Source organism: Wyeomyia smithii, chromosome 3 (assembly GCF_029784165.1).
Source record: "Wyeomyia smithii strain HCP4-BCI-WySm-NY-G18 chromosome 3, ASM2978416v1, whole genome shotgun sequence".
NCBI lineage: Eukaryota > Metazoa > Arthropoda > Insecta > Diptera > Culicidae > Wyeomyia > Wyeomyia smithii.
In genome coordinates, this window is record NC_073696.1 from 137643317 (window position 1) to 137667015 (window position 23699).

General features: G+C 37.7%; 1 protein-coding gene across 2 annotated transcripts in view; it reads left to right on the forward strand.

Annotated features, from left to right (window-relative positions):
* Positions 1–23699, forward strand: part of LOC129731353 (cartilage oligomeric matrix protein) — a 531272-nt gene that overhangs the window by 22378 nt on the left and 485195 nt on the right. For both annotated transcript variants that reach the window (XM_055691254.1, XM_055691255.1), the window contains exons 2-3: positions 6246–6331; positions 6397–6460. In XM_055691254.1, the coding sequence (XP_055547229.1) occupies positions 6259–6331; positions 6397–6460 (137 nt within the window). In that variant the 5' untranslated portion in view covers positions 6246–6258. The remainder of the gene's footprint in view (positions 1–6245; positions 6332–6396; positions 6461–23699) is intronic.

Sequence of the window (23699 nt, forward strand, 5' to 3'; positions counted from 1 at the left end):
TGAATTCAATTTACGGTTGACACGATGCAAGAACCTACCCTGCAGCTCTTTTTTGATTACCGTGTGGTGAATACCTTTCAGTTGCAGGAATCCAAGGTACTTGTACGATTCACCTTCAACCATACATCGTATCTCCTCTCTCTCGTTGATGCGGAAACTGTCGGTGTCCACCACTTTACCTCGATGGAGGTTGACTAGTCGACATTTATCGATACCAAACTCCATACAAATATCGTTGCTGAACGTCGATACCAGCTGCAATAGAAGATGCAGTTTCTCCTTAGTTTCCGCAAACTGCTTCGAATCGTCCATGTAGAAAGTGTGGGTTACTGTTGTACTCGTTGTCCCACTTTTCAATTGGTAGCCATAGCTGCATCGGTTGAGTGCTCTGCTAAGGGGGTTTAGTGCAAGGCAAAACCAAAGCGGACTAAAGGTATCGCCTTGGAAAATCCCCCTTCTTATGCTGATAGTTCAGGACCACAACACAGTTGCCCCGTCGGTAACGTGGACCGACGTATTCCATCGTCCCATTGCGTGCTGCATCAACCTGATGACGCCATCGTCTATTTTATACAACTCAAGTACCTTGATGAGGTACGGATGGGGTACCGAGTCGTATGCCTTCTTATAGTCGATGTACGCCATGCCAAGGTTTCTCTGTTTCCGGCTTGCCAGACCAACAATAACTGCATCAATGATGACTTGGTCTCTACAGCCTTGCGTGTTTTCCGGCAGCCGGCAGCAGAATACACCATGCACTGCAGCTCCTCTAGGTTCTGCACGACTTTCGAATACTGTGGCAGAATATCCCGGTTAAGGATGCTTAGTACACAGCATCATCCCCAAGGTTTCCACCAAACCTTGGTTACGGGGGTTGGATGTAGGACGAGATTTCATTCGCATGATGTCTCGAATTATGTCCAACCACTTCGGGTTGGATGCACATTTCCTGCGTATTCGGCTGGCGAGCAGTAATCATTACGTTTGTGGATCGGGGTATCAAGACATTGAACACGTGGTTTGAGTATGTGCTGAATTCCGCGGCGCCAGATCTCTACTTTTGGATACCCTCAGGGCCCGGGGATACAGCCCTATGTGTCAGTTCGTGATATCCTCGCTCAGCAAAACATGCCATACATGCCACTTGTTTATAGCTATTTGAAGAGCATCAAAGTGCCCACTTAGCAGCGAAACGAATCTCGGATAAAAAAAACATGTTAGTTTCAGTAATAAATTTAGTTTCAGCTCATAGTCGGCAACGAGGATAAAAAATTTGCCTTTAGGTTATCAGATATTTTAGACCATAAGGCATTAGACTTAATTTGCTCCGTAAAACATTAATTTGTATTGTGCCGGGTCAAATAAATGTTGTGTGAACAAAAAAAAAACAAAAAAGTATCAAAATAGTATCTGTGGTCGATTTTAGTTCCTGTGTATCATTCTAGATTCGGATATTGTTATATTGGGTGGAAATCGGCCATTTTTGGCTGTTTTCCAGAAACCAAAAGTTGCCGTCTTACAATCCAAAATGTTGCCAGAGGTTGATTATAGAACATATTTGTTACCATTAAAAACATTCACCTGCCAAATTTGGTTCCATTTAGTTGGTTATCTTTCGAGATGTGCAGAAATTTGTGTTCCATTTGTATGGCACCACTCCTTTCCAGAACATTCATTTCCAGAGGCGTTCAACTTTTATGTACATATTTGTTACCTCTTAAAACATCCACATGCCAAATTCGGTTAAATTTGTTTGGTTTGTTCTTGAGTTGTGCAGAAATTTATGTCTTATTTGTATGGGACCCCTCCCTTCCAGAAGAGGGAGGGGTTTCAAACTATCATAGGAACCTTTATCGGCACCAAAAACCCCTACATACAAATTTTCACGTCGATCGGTTCGGTAGTTTTCGAGCCTATATGGATCAGACAGACAGACCGGACTGCGTATTTATATGTATAGGATTACAACATCAATATTTTAGAATCTAAAGAGTGAATATACATTTATTGGATTGAAGCGTTCATGTAAATCTATTTAAACAAATAAAAAGTTTGAATGAGATAGGCTGGGTCTGACCGCTAGGTGGATTAATTTAGGTTTCTTATATTTACTTTTGCTTTTCTCCTAGAAAGGTGTAGCAATCACTTGCAAAACCGAAGATATAAAAGTGCTCCAAAGGGCGGAATGGCATATATCACTCGACTCAGTTCGACGAGCTGAGCATTTTCTGTATGTGTGTGTATGTGCAGATTTCTATTCTCACTCAGTTTTCTCAGAGACGCTGGACCGATTTCCGTAAAATTATTCTCAAATGAAAGGTCTAGCTGCCCCATAAGACCCATTCAACCCTTACTAACACGCAGAGAATCCTGAGTAAGAATCCCCAGAATACCTTTAACTCGGTGACGGAATCGTGAAAGGAATCGCAAACACGATCCAGAGGATTACCACTCAGGATTCTTATTCAAGAATATACATATACAGGGCATTCCTGAGGATTCTTTTTTCAGGAATCCTTTTCAAGAACGCTCACGAATCCAATGTGAGGAATCTTAGATAATCTATGCGAATCGTATGTGTTCGTCCGGAAAATTTTATTGTAATCGGATTTTTAGTTTAGAGGTTATGTATCAAAATGTAAAAATCACGAGTCTTAGAAACTTCACAGCGATTTGAACAGAATTGGTTTCAAATGAACTGGTTTCCCAAAAAACCCTTAACTTTTCAAATTTATAGAGATTGAACATGTGGTTCAAAAGTTATGAAAAGAAACGTGTTTTAGAGACTGTTTAATCTCACTCATGTTTCTCAGAGATGGCTGGACCGATTTTCACAAAATCAGTGTCAAATGAAAGGTCTAGTTGCCTTATAAGACCCCATTGATTTGTTTTGCAATCGGCTATTGCTTTGCCTGTTATGTTTAAAAATGTGAAATCTAGCTATGAAAAGACACATAACCCGAAGATTACTTAAACTCACTCACTTTGCTCAGAAATGGCTGAACCGATTTTCACGAAATTAGTGTCAAATAAAAGGTCTACCTGCCTCATAACACCCTATTGAATTTAATTTTAATCGGACCGTAACTTTGTCTGTAATGTATCAAAATGTGAAAATCACGAAACTTCATTTTCTCACAAACTACACAACCGATTTAAATAATATAGGTATCAAATTAACGGGCTAATTAAGGGTTATCTAAGAAATTTTATGATGATTAGGCATGTGGTTCAAAAGTTGTGAAAAGAAACATGTTCCGATGTCTTTTCAAATTCAATCGTTTTCCTAAAGATGACTGGATTAATTTCAACAATCTTAGTGTCAAATGAAAGGTTTGGTTGCCATTTCATTTAATTATAATCGGATGTATTAAATCCTGAAAATAACGAAAGTCCATCAACTCAAAAATTACACGACTTATTTTAACATAACTACGGGCTGTCTCTCAAACGTACAAATAACAAATTTCATAACAATTTCACACGGGGTTCAAAAGTTATGGAAAGAAACGAAATTGATTAATCAAAATATATTGTACTATGTATTTGAACATTCCCGGTATTGCTCGTGATTAAAGTTTTGAAATTGAAAGTCATTTTTTCGATATTTCTTTAGCACAAATATAACGTCAAATTTCACATTTTGCACTTCAATTATTGCTTCCAATACAACATCAATATTCTAGGACCCAAAGAGTGAATATACCTTTATTGGATCAAATTTGGCAATTTAAGGTTGTTTTCCAGAAACCATAAGTCGCAAAATCGGATTTTAAAATGAAGAGTCGATTCCCGGCCTCTAAGCATTATTATCCCGGTTCCTAAAAAACTCATGTTGGGTAATGAAACTGGAAGCTACTATCCAAAAATTTAAAATGACGTTTGAAATTGATTTTTAGCCTCTGGGTATCATACTGTTTCACAAATTCTCGTATTGAATGATATTTGGTCTTTTTAGGCTGTTGTTCACCAGGAAAAATTTCGATCTATATAAGAGTGCAGTGGCGTTTCAATTATACCAGGAACAAAAATAAAACTCGCATCATACATTTTAAACATATCTATTTCATGTTACTTTAAAAACGTTCGGTATAGTTATGCTTTTGGCTACCAGAAATTCGTTATATATAGTGAAAAATAAATAAATCCAGCAGAAATTATCAAGGTGTATTTTTCTTCTATCAATTGAAGGTTTCATGTAAATCTATTCAAACAAATAAAAAGTTCGAAAGAGAAAGCCTGTGGTGGATTAATTTAGGGTTTTTTTTTAGTGGTGGATGAAAAAAGTAGCTTTTTCCAAATTCCATTTATTCTTCTTCCCCAATTTCAAAAGAGGCGAGCAAAGATTCCACGCCTTCCCAAAAAAATTTTATGTCCATTTTTGGCCATCCACGTGCTTCTGTGATAACAAGATCTGACGAATTGAGCGACCAATGCAGAAGATCCTCGTTAACACTTTCACGGGATGTCCATTTTTGGCCATCCACGTGCTTCTGTGATAACAAGATCTGACGAAATGAGCAATCAATGCAGAAGATCCTCGTTAACACTTTCACGGGATATCTTCCTAGTATGTATAATAGTATAAAACTTTATGTTGCTCGTTATATGCAAGAGATAGAAACATGATGTTTTCGGCAAAGTTTCTTGTTTCTTGATCACCTAAAATTTTGCCGAAGACACCATGCGTCTATCTCAATCTGATGAAAAAGTAAATTTGCTATCTCACTTTCAGGTGGATTGATCACTCATCCTCCTACATCGAAAGATGCTTTTTTAAATATCTTGAAACTTTTCCGAACTATAATCAACATTTGGAACGCTATTCAATTAATCGCACGAAAACGGCAAAATAAAACACTGTGCATTGTTGCCCCTTAAGTTGAAATAGGGTAGGGTACGGCTTAAGCAGTAGCGCCTATTTTAAACTCCTGGATTTTGATCAATATCGACAATTTCAATGATGGAAACGAAAACTTTGTTTGTCTAGCTGTCTTACGAATATGAGAAATACCGTTAATCACAAAGAAATCACACAAAAATCATCATTCGAAACGAATCGACCTATATTGCAGCCATTCAGGAGCCACTTCGGGTGCTGAAAAAAAAACGCCTGCAAAACAGATGGAAATTGCTTAAAATAGGTTCAGGGTGATTGGAATAGTGTCCCTCGATTGGTAACTTTAATTGGTTATTGTTAAAGTTTGCTAATTTAGTTTTACAAACCGAAAAACAAGTTCTGACAGAGAAAAAGATAGAGAACAATTTCACCCAACACATTTCGAGTCTCAATACACAGGCGGTTCCTAAAGCTGCTTAGAATATGTTCCCTACCCTATGTTCAAACTCGGGGAAATTAGGTTTTGCATCAAAATACACAAAAAAATTATATGTATATAGAAACCAAGGCAGAAAAAAAGTCAATTTTTGTTGCACTGTGCTATCAGTTGGCCGCGGGAACCAGAACGGTTTGTTCGATCGGTGGGACACCTTCGGCGAAGTTGTAGATAATGTAGATATTGTCTTTCGAGTGAAAAATATACTAGGTACTCGCTTCATATTTATCGGTCTAGGAACGTTAAGATGCATTATTGCATTAAAACTATATATATATATAACATATAAAACTAACATATAACACTAAAAGTCGTAACATTTTATAAATCTATTAAACAAACGGTTGGGGAAACTGCTACTAAAGGAGAAAGATTATCACATAATATATGAAAAAAATTCTATGTCCATATTAATAATAATTCTTTGTCCAATATAAAAATATAAAAATAATTTTATGTCTAATATAAAAATATACTTCCTTTAACAATTGAAGTGTAATGTAAAATTTCGTGAGAAATTTTAAAAAAATCTATCGATAGGCTTTTCTGGGTTCCAACCTATTTTAAACGTCAAAATAAGGTTTGTATCGGCATTTTTCCTCAGTTATTATTATTTAAAGCTACTAATTATCGTCAATTTATCGCCAAAAGATTTGAAATCGGCTAAACAGCTCAAAAGTTAAAAATCTTTGGAAATTGGAAACTTTTTGGGCCACCCATTTTCATAAAAGTCACCCTAGTCAAAAAAAAAAACAATATGGGTTTAACATTTTTCGATAAAGCACAAATATGGTGATTTCCAGTATGACCAGAACAAAATATATTTCGAATATATGAAATTGCTATACACTTGAAAGTTTTTTTTCTGTATTTTTAGTATGTTCTAAATGTCAGTTTTTTTTATTCCAGTATTTACGTAAATATGAGGATGTTATTAATTCTATGCTTTTTATCGTCGCTGGCTTATGAAGGACTCAGTTTATCGCTTGATCCTGGTGAGTTAATTTCGTTGGTGAAACTAAAATTTAAAATATTATCTATCTTCTGATACTATTTCCAGTTGCTTCTAACGAACTCGAACAGTACATCAAAAACGATTTTATTATATCCCTTCGACATATAAGGTAAGAAAGAAACTAAATGTAGAGTTCTGTATTTAGATTTAAAATATAACGCGACACAGAGAAAAAATCTTTTGCATTTATTTAAATGTAAGCTCGACATTAATTTTTTTTTCTTTTTTTTTTGTTGTTGCAAAAACAAAGCTACGAAAATAAAGCATTATTGAGTGTTTTTCTATATTTAATTTGGTACAGTTTTTGACAAATGAGCATTGTTATATGCGCAAGAGCGGTGAGCTATGCAAGAAAAAAAAACCCGGTTGCATTTTGGAAGCCCTTTGTAGACAGAGTTTTGCTTATTGGAATTGAATTAGTGAATAATATAATTGTGCAGTAATGAAAAAGTTAATCAACGAAACGGTGTGAGGCTATGCCCTGCTGGTTATGATAATGTTGTTTCAATTAGTGATTAGTGTATTTGTAATTCGTGTTGGCTGCGTGTGATATGTGAAGAGAGATGATGGTTTGCTTGTGTTGTTCCCTCCTTCTTGGCACGTTTTTTTTATTCTCGCTTATTTTCTTTCGGTCTAGTTCCGCCACTGTTGTTGTGCCAATCATTGACGCCCGGGAGGCGACTCCACCCAGGACCCTAACATACGACCCGTTGATTAACAGACAGGCGCCAATGGCTTTACTTCCTCATGCGATGGAAGGCGTGATCCCAGAGATTTTTCGACTCAGAAAAACACTCGGTGTCGGCTAGGATTGAATCTAGACCATTTAGGTTGGTTGTGAGTGGATCACGCCACCCCACAACCATCGACACCTATGTCGGCGTTGAGATTCGAACTCAGGCGTCAAGCGTGGTTGGCGGAGACGTTGCCAACCACGCTAGGCCCCCGCCTTCCTCGGCACGTTGTAGTCTGCGCCCTTGTATACGTGAGAATGAAATGGCATGTTACACTGATGTGCTTCACACTGATGTTTAGTTTTTAAATAGTTTATTTGACACGGCACGATACAATTTATGTTTAACTGAGCCAAGTACATTTTTTTTAATTCTAAATTAGCAGGGAAAAGAGGGAGGCACATTTTTTATATCTCGCGGCCGACTACGAGCTAGTGCGGATTTAAGGTGAAAGGAGGGGTGTTACAATTTTGTTTTTCAACTATTTTATATTACAGAATGTATTCATTTGTACGTGGCTAACCAGTGATGTTCTATTTGAGCAGTTTTGGTCTGAGGTGTCTGCGTAAACATAGAGATGCCGAGTCTTCGTTTTAGTGTCTTCAGCCGGGTGTATCATTCTCTTTCAGTTTGTGACAGAAATTGTATTCTAGCAAATAGATAAAAGAAACCCGTATAGCTGTGTCATGTACTGGAGATCACCGCTTCCCAGAATGTCTCTAACGGGTACGTTCGGTTGTTTTCCTCGGGCCCGAAGGGAATCTATAAGTTTAGACCTAACACCACAGTATTCGGTACACGACCAAACAACATGCTCGATGTCATGGTAGCCATCGCCACAAACGCAGTGATTACTGTCTACAAGCCCTATACGAAAGAGATGCGTGTTTAACGTATTGTGATTGGACATAAGTCTGGACATCACGCGAATGAAGTCCCGACCTACATCCAACCCCTTGAACCATGCTTTCGTCGATACCTTAGGAAAAATGGAATGTAGCCACCGTCCCAGTTCATCTGAGTTCCATGATGATTGCCAACTGTTGAGTGTTCTCTGACGCAAAATACTATAAAATTCATCATAAGCAATTGGTCTTACATAAATATCGCCATCAATAGCACCCACCTTAGCTAAAGCGTCAGCCTTTTCATTGCCCGGAATGGAACAAAAAAAAGGGACCCACGCTAAGGTAACCCGGTAATTTTTATCTGTTAAAGCACTTAAAAACCGCCTTACTTCCCAGGAAATACGGGGTGTGCTTCACAGTGTTCATCGATCGCAGAGCCTCAATGGCACTGAGACTGTCTGTGAAGATGAAGTAGTGGTCTATGGGCAGGGTTTCGATGATCCCAAGAGAGTACTGAATGGCAGCAAGTTCTGCGACGTACACGGAAGCAGGAGCATCGAGTTTGTAGGAGCCGGTAAAATTTTCGTGGAAAACACCGAAGCCAGTGGACTCATCTAGATTAGATCTGTCAGTGTAAAACATTTTATCACAACTAACGAGTTTGAACTTATTGGAAAAAAATCTAAGGAATCTCTTGCGGTCGCAATTGATCCGGGATACCAATAATATCTTCTTTCATGGTGGTGTCGAAGAATATAGCATTATTAGAAGTATCTAAAAGTGCGACATTGGAGGAATCGTATGAAGAAGGATTAATATCTTGAGCCATATAGTCAAAATATTAAGTCATAAATCTGGATTGAGATTGAAGGTCGACCAACCTCTCGAAATTTTCAATTACTAATGGGTTCATAACTGTGCATCGAATTAGCAACCGGTAAGAGAAATTCCAAAAACGATGTTTCAACGGAAGAATACCCGCTAGCACTTCAAGACTCATCGTATGGGTCGACTGCATGCAACCTAAGGCAATACGCAAACAACTATATTGTATTCGTTCCAGTTTGATCAAATGTGTGTTTGCTGCGAAGCGGAAGCAGAAACACCCGAACTCAATTACAGACAATATCGTTGTTTGGTAAAGCCTTAGAAGGTGGGCTCCCCACCAGGTTCCGGTAATCGTACGAAGAAAATTAATCCTCTGTTGGCATTTTCGTGTCAGATACCTAATATGACAAGCCCAGGTGCATTTAGATTCGAACCAGACCCCGAGATATTTAGCGACTAAAACCTGAGTGATTGTTTTACCCGTTAGTAGGAGCTGCAGCTGAGCTGGGTTATGCTTCCTAGAAAAAACGACCAGCTCAGTTTTCTCCGGAGAGAATTCGATACCCAGCTTAGGAGCCCATTCAGACAAATTGTCTAAGGTATCTTGCAATGGTCCTTGCAGATCGCTAGCCTCGCTACCAGTAATGGATACAACGCTATCGTCTGCAAGTTGCCTTAGCGTGCATGAATTTGCAAGACATTCATCGATGTCATTGACGTAAAAATTATATAAGAGAGGACTTAAACATGAACCCTGGGGAAGACCCATGTAACTAATTCGGGAAGTTGTCGAATCGCCATGTGAGAAATACATATGCTTTTCTGACAACAAATTGAGCAAAAAGTTATTCAAATTTGGTGAAAGTCCCTGCGAATGAAGTTTCGCGCTTAAAACTTCTACAGAGACAGAGTCAAAAGCCCCCTTAATGTCCAAGAATGCAGAAGCCTTTTGCTCTTTTCGAGCAAAGGCGAGTTGAATTTCGGTAAAAAGCAACGCTAGGCAATCGTTCGTTCCTTTGCCCCGGCGAAAGCCAAATTGAGTATCTGAAAGTAAACCATTTGTTTCGACCCATTTGTCTAACCGTAAGAGGATCATTTTCTCCATTAATTTCCGGAGGCAAGAGAGCATAGCAATCGGCCTATAAGAATTGTGATCATAGGCGGGTTTTCCGGGTTTTTGAATAGCAATGACTTTTTCCTCCTTCCAGTCGTGCGGAACAATGTTTAGCTCAAGGAACTTGTTGAACAAGTCCAACAAGCGTCTTTTTGCAGAGTCGGGTAGATTCTTCAACAAGCTGAATTTATTTCTATCCAACCCTGGAGCTTTATTGTTGCACGAGAGGAGAGCCATTGAAAATTCCAACATCGAAAATGGAGGCTCTTCCGTAGCTACTAAAAACGCGTCGCGAAAGGTCTTCTGTTCGGGGACAGAGTCCGGACAGACCTTTTTGGCGAAATCGAGTATCCAGCGATCTGAATACTCCTCGGACTCATTCGAAACGTTACGATTCCGCATGCGTCTGGCGGTATCCCAAAGAGTGCTCATCGCTGTTTCCCTCGACAACGCGTTTACAAACCACCGTCAGTATCCGCGTTTTTTTGCTTTTATCAAGCTCTTCATCTGTCTATCCAGTACATCGTACTTTCGGAGCAAATCGATAGTGCCTTGTTCTCGGAAGGCCAAATACACCGAGGATCTTTGCGCGTACAGGTTTGAGCACTCTTTGTCCCACCACTTGGAGGGAGGGCGCCGTCTAATCGTTACCCCGGGTATCGGTTTCGTCTGAGCTTGAGTCGCGGCGTCGATGATCAAGCGAGAAAGGAACGCGTATTCTTCCTCCGGAGGAAGTTACACGTGGGACTCGATTCTTTGCGATATTATGGTCTCATAAGACTTCCAATCAAGGTTACGTGTGAGGTCATACGCAATATTGATTGGATCCGTTGGAGTTGACCCATTAGCAATTGAGATAACGATTGGTAGGTGATCACTACCGTGGGGATCGTTGATTACTTTCCACCGGCAATCTAACGCTTGTGATGTCGAGCAAAGGGATAGGTCAAGCACGCTTTCACGTGCTGGAGGATTAGGTACACGTGTCGCTTCCCCAGTATTCAAAAGTGTCATATTGAAGTCGTCGATTAAGTTACAGATTAAAGAAGATCGGTTGTCGTCGTATAGCGACCCCCACAGCGAACAGTGAGAAATAAAATCTCCCAATATCAAAAAAGGCGCGGGAAGCAACTCTGCTATATTAGTGAGATGCCTCTGTTCAATCCGCGCGGATGGAGGTATATATAACGAAGCAAGGCATAGGTCTTTTCCATTCATATTCGTTTGAATGGCAGCGACTTCAATATTCGAGATCGAGGGGAGGTCGGTTCTGAAGAAGGAATAGCACTTTTCAATCCCTAAAAGTACCCCTTCACCGTGTGAGTCTCGATCTCGACTAATAATGTTAAAATCGTGGAAATTGAGTTGATCGTTTGAATTGAGAGAGGTTTCACAGAGCGCAAATGCGTCACAATTGTATGTATTTATCAAATGAGAAAATAGATCGAATTTAGGGACGATACTTCTGCAATTCCACTGTAATACAGTGATAAAATTCCTAACCTCTTTCGCCGTATTAGTCATCGAAAGATATGATAGCTGAAATGAGGGGCCAAGTTGCTGCTAGTTGCTTCAAAAAGGTTTTCACTGTAGGAAGAAGGGTAAGAAGAATATTTTGTAGGGGATCTGGTATGTTGAATGTTTTAAATATCCAGTCCACAATATCAAAAAATTTTACGAACCCTGTTTCTTTTTTATCTTCTGATCGAGAAATGAGTGCACGAGGGGTTTTGGGTGCCCCAGGAAGCGGTGGGTACTCCTGGTTTGATTTGAAATTAAATCCGGGAGGTACTTGCTTCGGTTTTTCTTCACCGCTTGCTTTTTGTGTTGGCTTATTGGTCATTCCGCTAGGGGTTATCTTGCGACCTTTGCGAGAAAGATTAGGAGAGTTGGTCAATCTCTTCTTCCTAGATCCTTCTGGCATGGCATAAGAACACCCTTCGACGGGATCGTCAGATGTACCCTCATCGGTTGGCAGAAAGGAAAAGATGTTTCCTGTCGAGGGTGGCTCAGCCCTCTTAAGCATTTCTGCAAAAGAGCGCTTCGATCGTTCCTTGAGGGAACGCTTGATTTTTTCCTCGCGCTGTTTGTACGCGGGACACGCCGAAAGGTCATGCCAAGTTCCCTCACAGTAAAGACACTTTTCAGTATTCTCGTTGCAAGCGGTCTCAGCATGATTGCCTCCGCACTTTCTGCAGCGTGCCTTGTTGCAGCAGTAGGTGGCTGTATGACCTAACTGCTTGCAGTTTTGGCAATGCATGACCCGCGGTACGAACAGGCGTACAGGTAGACGAACCCTGTCCAAAGAGATGTAGTTCGGCAGTGCGGATCCGGCGAATGTTACACGGAAGGAGTCCGAAGGGAGGAATTTCTTCTTCCCTTCTTCGATGGATACTGAATGCAATTGCTTGACATCCAGTATCTTTACATCTTGAATCAGGGGGTTCTTGAAGCAGTCAACCCCGTGACGCAAAATGTCATCGACTGTGAGGCTTCCTTCGGTAACCACACTGTCGACCTCCACGTCCTTGGCAGGGATGTACACGCGGTACCCTTTCGTGAAGAGCTCGTAGCTAGCAATTGCATTTGCTTGCTTCAAGCTACTCACAACAACTCGCAGTTTGTTCGGTCTAACCTTTGTAATTTCGGTTACGTCCGAAAACTGTTTTGCCAGGTCCTTGCCGATTTGAATAATATTTCGAGGCTTCTTTATGGGCCTGAAGTAAACTACGAACGGACCTTTCGAAGCATCTGGGTAAACTTTCACCCGTGTTGCCGGTACCCTTGGTACGGGGCTAGGTAGCGGGGAAGGTAGAGGGGAATTGATGGAGGAGATCTCAATCTCTTCCCCATTTGTTTCCACATCCAGGAATGTCGTCCATTTTGCGGGAGCGTTACGCTCTACCACACACAAACGATAAATATTCGGGGGGGGGGGGGGTCAAGTAGTTGCTATTAAATTTTAAAAACAATTTTTCAAACTACAATGGATCAAAATAAAAAAAAGGCAGTACCAATATCAATAACAATATGTATGTATGTATGTATGACCTTCTAGATTCCACTGTCTGGCAGTGATAGGGTGAAAAAAAGACAATGCTGTTGATTCTTGTTTCTGCGTCTGTCTTGTTTTCGGAACCTAGAAGGTGTTAGATCTACCGACCTTCCAAAGACCCTTTGCAGAATGACTGAGTACTTGCAGCGCATTCCGGAGTCAATTTCCATTCGGTGAGCCTCGCCTCAAAATAATATTAGAATCTAATAGATTCTATTATTATTCTCAGACTTTCAATTCATTTGACATATCAATATCAAAAAAATTGACCCGTATTTAATATATATAGGGTAACTGACGGCTTCGTCAGGTGATAGCGTTGTGGGCAGAATTCAGTTTGCCAAGCTCTACTGCTTATATTCCACTCAGAAACTCAATGTGTTTTAACTTACCTTGAAACGTTAAAGTTTTTCTGTTCGCATGAATGAATCACTCCATTAAAAACTCAAACATTTTTATTGTTTTTTCTGACAAAAATTAAACTGCCACTTTCACACATCTAGATATTTTTCCCGGCCGAAGAAAACTTCCACGAAACACATCTTTGCCGTTAGCGATATTTGGTTACGATTTTCTCGTGAAATATCAGGGCTAGTAGCAAAATAATAGTGACTTTAATGACTTTTTTCATTAAAATATTGACCAAATAGAGACCAGATAGTGCAAAATAGTGACCAAAAATATACAAAAGAGGGTTTTGAAATTAATTGTTGAACCATAAATAAACCAAAAAGTCTAATAAAATCTGTATCATAATTATTCAAAATGCATCTAAAATATTATTCACTTAAAGCTAAATATTAAATCCAGAATTAGTTAAACTGAACCCTGATCTAAACCTAAACCTAAGTTCTTAAATTTATCATAATTACTTACGCTACAGTATAACTAAAATTAATTAAATGAATCACCCTAAAGATACAATACGATTATAGCGAAACACATCCCAGACAACCAGAAGTCGCATAATATTGCGCGGATTACCTCGTAGAAAGTTCTATGGCACATCAGTATCGTATTGCTGTATGAACAACGTATGTGTTTAATCGCTTTTGGTGTTATTTTGCGAACTTCTTGCGATGAGTGTAACATACTCGCATAGTAATATACATAAACTCATATCATGCCTGTCCAAACTCATAGTAAACTCACAAGGTGATGATTATACGTATAAAGCAAAATCTCCAGTATCACGTCGTATTGCATATAAATTTAGTCGCAAAACCTATCATTTTGTATCACCCTTAATGACTAAACTCATGAAAACAAGTCTAGATAACTCAAAATCGCATATGTTTGCACGGGTTACCTCGTATCTATGGTACATCACTATCGTATAGCTGTATGAGCAACCAAGTGTTTTATCGCAAGTACCAATACTAATAACAATAGTAATAAAAATAATAATAATAATAATAATAATAATAATAATAATAATAATAATAATAATAATAATAATAATAATAATAATAATAATAATAACATTAATAATAATTATATTAATAACAATAATAATAATAATATTAATAATAATGATAAAAATTCTAAAGTGAATACTTCACCGAACGTCTAAGTCACGACCTCACGGCTGATAGTAGGATTAATCGAGCATCTCCGCAGAACAAACAATGACGATCAAGCTTCGTGTTGTGACACAGTGGCCGTGTCCTACACGCGACCTTGTAGATGCCACTTGTAGTTGACTTCCACTCGCTCGATCGTATGGTGGTCCGTGCTGCTAGCAGGGTAACAGCGGTGCGGGAGAATTATTCTTGCTGATATATCAGCTGCGTATCAGATCACTGGCGGGGTAGCCTGCCCCTACCAGTGTGCAGAAGATGTTTCTGCCGATATACTGCAGGCTATTGTTATCGCGCAGCACAAGAACTAATCGACAAAAAAAAAACACCCGTACGATAACTCGTGTATTGTTATTTTGCGAACTCAAACGGAGATGAACAATTTGCGTCTAATCGAGACGAAAGCAAAACAACGAATCTTCACACTGATGTGACAAACGTTAATTGCGCCGCGCTCAGCAGCAAAAAATTGAAAAAAAGGCAATAAAGCAAAGAAAAGTCAACAGAAAGCATTGGAATCTAAATAAAAAATTCAAAAATTCACGTAACCGCACTTGTAACAACAACCGGAATGATGTACCCACATACAGCTATTACAACTACAACAATACCAAAAATATTGACAACACCAACATCAACCACAACATACCTTCATGTAGTTACCAAAATTGCGACAGTACCAGAATAAATCAGACCAATCATAAACCTGTAAACAATTCTATCCCGGATAAAGAGCTACTAGCAGCAGCCAAAACAACATCTTCAAGGCCTTCAGTACAAACACAGCATGGTATTAGGTTCCAACGTGGTGAAGTACTGAATCCATATCGAGCAGATTGTCAACTTACACAATTAAACCTGGTCTCTACGATAGATGGTTCCGATTTGGCTAGCAGTACAGCATTTACTCCAGCTTCAAACTCTTCATCTACGTCGGCATCTCCCGTTTCACCACACTTACCCCGGAGCCTATCGTTTGCACCATGTAAAGCGTGTGCATGTAGGCATTCGTGTTTTGCCAGAAACTGACGGACCCCTTGGAGGATAACATAAATATAGAATTGACGGAATCCTCACAAGGAGAGGTAATTAGCTTTAGTGGAAAAGTAGTGTATTGTCAAAATATTAATCGAATGAAAAGTGCAAGCAAAATGCAGCAAATCTTCAAAAAAGTAAATGGCTGCCATTATGATGTCATTCTAGCTACTAAAACAAACTGGACAGAAGATATTAAAAGTGAAGAAGCCTTTGGTAGTGGGTTTAATGTTTTTCGAAGTGTTCGCGATTTGAAACTATCAGTAAAGGAAGTTTTTTCCTAGTGAAAAACACGCTGAAATTGAAGATGTTTGGGTAAAAGTTTTAATGAATAATGAAAAACATCAAAAACATGTCTTCTGCAGACTGTCTTAGGTTAAATGATACACTACACTTTATTTTTGATAAAATCAGCGAACTTGGACTTTATCAAATCAACCATGTTCGTAACCAACTTAACTGCTATCTGGATCTTTTATTCACCAACTGCACTGAAGATTTTTGTATTGATGTCGCCGTAGATCCATTATGGAGAAACGAAATATGTCATACTGCCATCGAGTATTCACTGTTCACTAACTCTCATAGACAGCGTTCCGGCGAAACCGACTTTGAGCTTGTTCACAATTTTCAAAACCTAAATTATCAAGAATTTGATAGGAGACTGAATGATGTAAACTGGCAAAATTCATTGAAAAATGAAAAAGATATAAACAAAGCTGTCGGTATATTTAGTAACAGCCTCTTCTCAATTATAGATGAACTCGTGCCCAAGAGAAAGAAAAAGATACAGGCAAGCTATAAATAGGGGAACTGCTCCATTATTCATCTCAGCCCGTATATTCATCTCATTCAACATGTAAACACAATTGAAAACAGGAAAAAACGCCTTTTTTCTTCTTAAACTAATCTGCTAATCCATAGAATGGATTCTTCTTAGTTTCACTCCTCATAAAGTATAATCTTCAAAAACTCACTTTAAAGCACTGAATTTGATATTATAGTCGGGCATCTGCACTCGAAAACTCATTTAATTCAATCACCTACCTCAGATAACAAAATCCGCGCATCGTTTATACGGCTACAACGAAACTCGTTCTGCAGCCAACCAAAGTTTGTTTCATCACTAGCGGACCACTTTTCATTTTAATCACTAAACAAAATCACTCACTACACAAAGAATACTTTAATCTTTGAAATGTTCACCTCAAATTTCCTAAAACAAGCTTGAATTAACAGAAATATATGAGATGAATTTCTGCACTTCCTAAATTTCAACTGTATTTTCATCTGTTTTCACTGCGTTGAAGAAAATCAAGAGTTGCTAAATCAGTTTCTGTTAATACGAAAAAATCATACTGAAAATGTTGAATTATTCCGACATAATTGACATAAATGGACAGCACTGTAGTGGTTACCTAAGTAACCAATTTTTCACGTAAACAACTGCAGCGGATATCTAGGTAACCTACTACGACGGGCTGCGGCTACTTTAATTCATGATAATGTGATTCATTCATGAATAACAGTGAGATGAAAATAGGGGCATTGTGAGATGAATAATTGAGCAGTGATTCAAGTTTTGAGATGGATATGGAAGCGTTGTGAAAAATGGTTTGTTCTACAAAATTCAGGATAAATTTAGCTAATTTTACTAAATATACAATGCCAAACGATTCCATAAGAGTACGTAAGCATATTTAGCTTATTTGTTCAATGATTTCGTGAAAATTTGGTGTTTAATCCGTGCATTCTTCGTGAATATCGGCTTAATGAGATGAATAATGAAGCAGTTCCTCTATCCGATATGGTACACACGAGAAATTAGAAATCTCAAAAACAGAAAACAAAAGGCACATAAAGCTTATAAGAAAGACAAAAGTTCTCAGAATTTTAATAACTATATAGAAATTTGCATAGCACTTGACGTAGAAATATCCTTAGCATATGAGAGTTTTAATACAAAAGTAGAAGCCAACATAAAATCCGATCCGAAAGCGTTTTTTAGCTTCGCGAACGAAAAAATGAAAACTTCTAATTATCCATCCCGCATGCAATTTGAAGACTTTGATGGAACTAATAGTGGTGATATTTGTAACCAGTTTGCGCGATTTTTTCAAAATAATTATAAAACATCAGGGGATACTCCAGACATAAACTATTTTTCTTACCTAAAAGAACAAGAAAATGACATATCAGTTGACAATATTACTGTACAAGAAATCTTAATGTCTCTTGGAGGCCTTGATGCCAATAAAGGAACGGGTCGGATAAGATACCGCTATCTTTACTTAAAAAACTTGCAACTTCATTTGTTAAACCCTTTTTTTGGCTCTTCAACCTGTTTCTCAAGTCAGGCGTTTTTCCGCTAGCATGGAAAGAATCATTTCTGAGCCCTATATTTAAGTCTGGTAAGCGGTCAGATATCAAGAACTATCGAGGAATTGCAATCATCTCGTCGATCCTCAAGATGTTTGAGGCAATCGTAAATCAAGAAATGTTCAGTCAAGTCAAAAATAGTATTTCCAATAACCAACATGGGTTTTTTAAAGGTAGATCTACCACTAAAAACCTATTAGAATTTGTGAACTTTTCTTTGGGGGCGATGGACAGGAATAACTTCATTGAAACTCTATAATATTCCGCTGCAAATTTTTAAGCTTAAACGTACGGGATTGAGAGCCACACTGCTAGCATGGATCGAATCGTACTTGACGAATAGAACGCAGTTTGTTTGTTTTAAGGGTAAAACCTTGACAGCAATTAAAGTCACTTCTGGTGTTCCACAGGGTTCCCACTTGGGTCCATTATTATTTATTATGTTTGTCGACGATGTCAATCTTGTACTGAATCGCGCCAAAGTACTCATCTATGCAGACGAACTGAAATTGTACATGGAGATACGTAACAACGTAGATCTGCAACATTTTCAGGATGAAATTAACGTTTTATTCAATTGGTGTGCCAAAAGTCTACTGGATCTTAATATCAAAAAAATGCAACATTATATCCTACTCGAAAAAACACACTAATCATGATTTCAGTTTCACTTTAGGAAATCAGTTGATTCAAAGGAGTTACAAGTTTAGAGACCTAGGCGTAATACTTGACTCAAAACTTATATTTGTGGAACACTATAATACAATGATCAATAAAGCCCTCAGTATGTTAGGATTCATCAAAAGGTTCAGCTACAACTTTAAAGACCCCTATACCATGAGAACCCTTTATGTATCGTATGTAAGATTTGTTCTGGAATATTGTAGTGTAGTTTGGAGCCCATATCTTCCCACACATGTAGCAAGAATAGAATCAGTTCAAAAACAGTTTTTGTTGTATGCACTCAGGAAGCTAGGTTGGAGTTGTTTAATACTCCCATCATATGAATCACGGTGCATGCTAATTAACATTGAAACGCTTGCAAAACGAAGAGAAATCGCTAAGGTCTCTTTTATCAACGACATAATCTCCCATCGTGTGAAATCAGAATACTTACTAGCGAGCTTGAACTTTTATGTACCTTCACGCATACTTAGAACTAGAAATTTGTTTCAAGTGGCTCCTCAACGAACAATGTATGCAACTAAAAGACCCTTGAACCAAATGATGAGCACATATAATCAACACTGTATACACATTGACGTAACTATGTCTAGGGCAGCAATAAGAAATGCTTTGAACAGAAGACAAAATTAACAATTGATCATATATGTAAATAAAACTGTATGTAGTCTACCTGATTGACGAAATAAATAAATAAATAAATTAACTAATTATTCATTTTACACACTGTTATGAACAGCGATTTTGGCAGATTAGGCAACATAGGTACAACACTAGAAACGCGGATGATGCTAGAACACCAAATTTTCTTTTTGGAAGATCACAGAACTCTCTGTTGTACAAAGGAATAAATTTTTTCAATTCGATGCCAAGACAGGTAAAACGTGCAGCAACAATGGCGGAGTTTAAAAGGCTTTGTATTTCACACATAAAGTCTGTTTTGTAGACAGATTATATAGAATTTTTTGTAAATTAATGACGAAGATTGTAAAATTTATGTATTTTTTTTTTTTAATTTATTGGGTAAACTAAGCTATTAAGTTCACTGATGATGATGGATTTTTGTTAGAATTAGTTGTATAATATTTAATAGTAGAGTTTAAAAAAGAGTCGACTACACATGTTTGAGCCACGCGCGCGTATACTGACATAGACAATCTGAATATTGAGTACATCAGGATTAAACCCCTGAAATTGAAACAAAAAGCATATCGGGTTGGAAAGTTGCTTTTTGGTATGAAATAGCATATATGCTGTTATTCTGATTTTTGATTTTTATCTGTATTTACGATTTTGAACTAGGGTTGGGAGAAAAAACTGAAAAGGCTTGGGTTCGCCTGTGGTCTGTAAAGCTCGTTATCGAGAACTATAGTATCACAGGATCTCTCTCGTAGTTTTGGATCGTTATCCAGAATCAATTCTGATTAGATAACACTCCTAAATGTTAGGTTCAATTCCTAACCAAGTCCAGATAATTTTCGGCTTGGAAACGTTCTGGATGAGCCTTGGATCCATGATGGTATTGGAAAATCGTTTTTTTATACTCATTGTTAAATCATTGGTATTCTTTTGAAGGGTTACTATGTCTGTATTAATAACCAGTCCGTTATTTGTTTGCCAACTGGTTACATTGTATGACTCTATATAATATCTTACTTAGATAAATCGACCAGCTCAACCCGATGTAGGGGTATGAGGTAGGACCATCATCATCATGATCAACACTGAACAGGAGTGAAGAGCACGTCAGCTGTATTTCCTGTGCGAACATTATTGTTTGGGGCTCAGCATCTAAAGGTTCGTCATAATGGGGGTACTGTCATACTATGGGTAATAATAGAGTGCCTATATATAACTAGAGTGGCGCCGTAAAGTAACGCTGGTAACACAGAACATCTTTTCTTTCTTCCCCGAACGAGTTTAATAGGTTGTCTGCTCAATTGTAATGACACTGAAAGTTAATTTTTATTCCAATTTTGACAATGCCGCTACTCTTTACATATTTACAGGCACTATACTCCAAACGCTCAAGTGAAATTTGATTCACTGATAATTGACGAAAATCTTCAACTTCTAATTCGTTTGAAAAATGTCCGCAAACGTCAATATCAACGTTCTCGTGACCCGGTTTTCAAAACTATTTATAAAGATTTACAGAAAGAGGTTAAACATAGGTTTACTCTTCTGAGAAATCAAAATTTTGAGACTAAAGTTGGAAAATTGAAACCAAATTCAAAACCCTTTTGGAAGCTGTCGAAGATTCTTTAAAACCTTCAAAGCCTATTCCAGTTTTGAAAGATGGTGAACGTTTTCTTATATCAAATGAACAAAAGCCTCAAAGACTTACTCAGCAGTTTGAGCGTGTTCATAACTCAAATTTGAATTTTGTGAGTCCAATTAATAATGTCAATTTGATTCAATTTGATTCAATTTCTTCCCAGAATTTTTTACCTACAGAAATGATTGAAACTAACTTGAATGAAATTAAATCAATTATTAAGAATTTCAAAAATATGAAAGCACCTGGTGACGATGGAATCTTTGACATATTAATCAAACATCTCCCTGAGAGCACAATGGAATTTTAAGTAAAATATTTCAATAGTTGCTTCAAAATTGCTTATTTTCCTAAATTATGAAAAAATGCAAAAATAACTCCGATATAAAGCCGGATAAGAATCCAGCTGAGGTTTCAAGTTATCGACCAATCAGTTTGCTTTCTTGAATAAGTAAACTGTTTGAGAGTTTTATTCTTATCAGAATGATGTCACACATCAACGAAGATTCAATTTTTGCAGATGAACAGTTTGGATTTCACCATGGGCATTCCACTACTCATCAATTGCTCAGAGTTACTAATATGATTCGAGCTAACAAATCTGAAGGTTATTCCACTGGAGCTGCTTTTTTAGACATAGAAAAAGCATTCGACAGTGTTTGGCATAGTGGTTTGATTGCGAAATTGCAAACTTTTAATTTTCCAATTTTTCTAATCAAAATTTTAAAAAATTATATTACTGATCGAACTCTGCAGGTTGTCTATCAGAATTCAAAATCTGATAGATTTCCTGTCAGAGCATATGTGTCTCAAGGTTCAGTCTTGGGTCCAGTCCTGTACAACGTATTCACTTCAGATCTTCCTGATTTGCCTCCAGGATGCACAAAATAAACGATATTTTATCGATATTCGATATTATCGATATTTTCTCGTCATAATATCTATATATTTGACCGATACTGGCGTATTTGTTATTATCGATATTTCGATATTGCGACTCGATATTGCTGTCCGATATTCTCGGTTGCCATTAGGGTTGCTGATATTTTATCGATTAGAATTTAAAAAAAATGTACTTGGCTCAGTTAAACATAGATTGTATCGTGCCGTGTCAAATAAACTATTTAAAAAAAAAAAATATTTTATCGATATTTAATATTATCGATATTCGCTCGTCATAATATCGATATTTTTGACCAATACTGGCGCATTTGATATTATCGATATTTCGATATTGCGATTCGATATTGCTGTCCGATATTCTCGGTTGCCATCAGGGGAGTGCTGCCGTCAAAATTTTGCTGCCGTCAACACAATATAAGATATTCATTGAAAGTGCACATTATACTGAAAACAAACGTTATGGGTTGGTATCTCCATTGATAAATATATTTATTTGAAAACAGGTCAATAGCAGTTAAAGGAGGTTTACTCTATTTCAGCTATTTTAGGGCAAAGCAACTTCAAAGTAGGTACCAGAATTGTTGGTACTAGAATCAATAAGTGGTAGATGGAAAATGTAAGCAGTTCGACAGAAATATGGTCGCCATACTTCCATTTTTATTGACAGCATGTACAGAGCGAATTTCCAGAATTTCGGGTGTGGAACTTCTCGGGGCGATAACCACCACATTAAACCGATCAAATGCAATGCCTTGGTGTTGCATTGGGTTGGCAGAATCGATGAATTTCAGTGAAGAATCGGTGTTGCCTAAGCGATAACATGAATGCACAGAACAGATATGCAACTTCGAACAAAACTCTGCAGCAAATCGGTGCCCAAGCTTTCGCATTCATTTTTTGCTGTTCCATCCTACATTGATTTTACAGTGCATCGTTCGAACAGTTCGCTTTAATAGTTTAAGCATGCACCAACAAATTATTATTTTTTGCTTCAATGACCAGGCAAAAAGGTGATCTTGAATAGTTGAATCTATCAAAATCAAGTTAAGACAGGATCGCATTCAAGAGATCTTTAAAGCGAAAATTCAGTAACAATTCACAATCAACGTCAATAGAACAAATTAAACTGAAAATCTTCGAACCATTCAATTATTATTTAACAAATTTTCTTGGATCGTACACCTCGCGACAGTTGAAGCTATTTTAACCTGTTAGTTGATTTACTTGAATATCTTCATTGGACTTGGAAACCGAATTTCTCGACCAACGGCAATATTTTTTTCTCGTACCGTTTTTTATACGGTACTGCTTACGACATTAGGTACAATGTAAAAAAATGATTGTCGTTAGTCTAGATATTTAGTTTTCAACTTGGGCAACAATGAAATTCATTAAAAATACATCTACATAAAAACCGTTGTACGTATGCGGGTGGTACTGTACGATTATCATGAAAAGGCACTCTCGTTATACCAGTACCAGGGATAACAAAGGATTCTCTCGGCGAAAAAGCGGCGAGATTTCATACAGTCCTTTTATTGAATGAATGGAACATAATCTTAATAAAATTTCGAGTGTAAAATGCGTTCTCTCCACCGCTAGATGTCGATACCTGAAATAAAGAGATTTTGTCTCATTTTTGGTTCTTCAGTTGAACAGATGTGCCTAAATCTAACCGTTTGTGTATTATTTGTCAGATAAGATTCAATCCATTCAAGTTGGCCTGACTCAAATCCCAGTTTTTTTCAATTTGAACATAAGCATGGAAATAGGGTAACCGCTCCATTATTCATCTCAACAGCTGGGTGCACCTATATTCATCTTATTTCTCTCATTTGTCCAATTTACCGTCGAATTTCTACAAATTCTAAATCTAAAACCTATTTGCTTCTCGATTTTCTCAAGTGGCT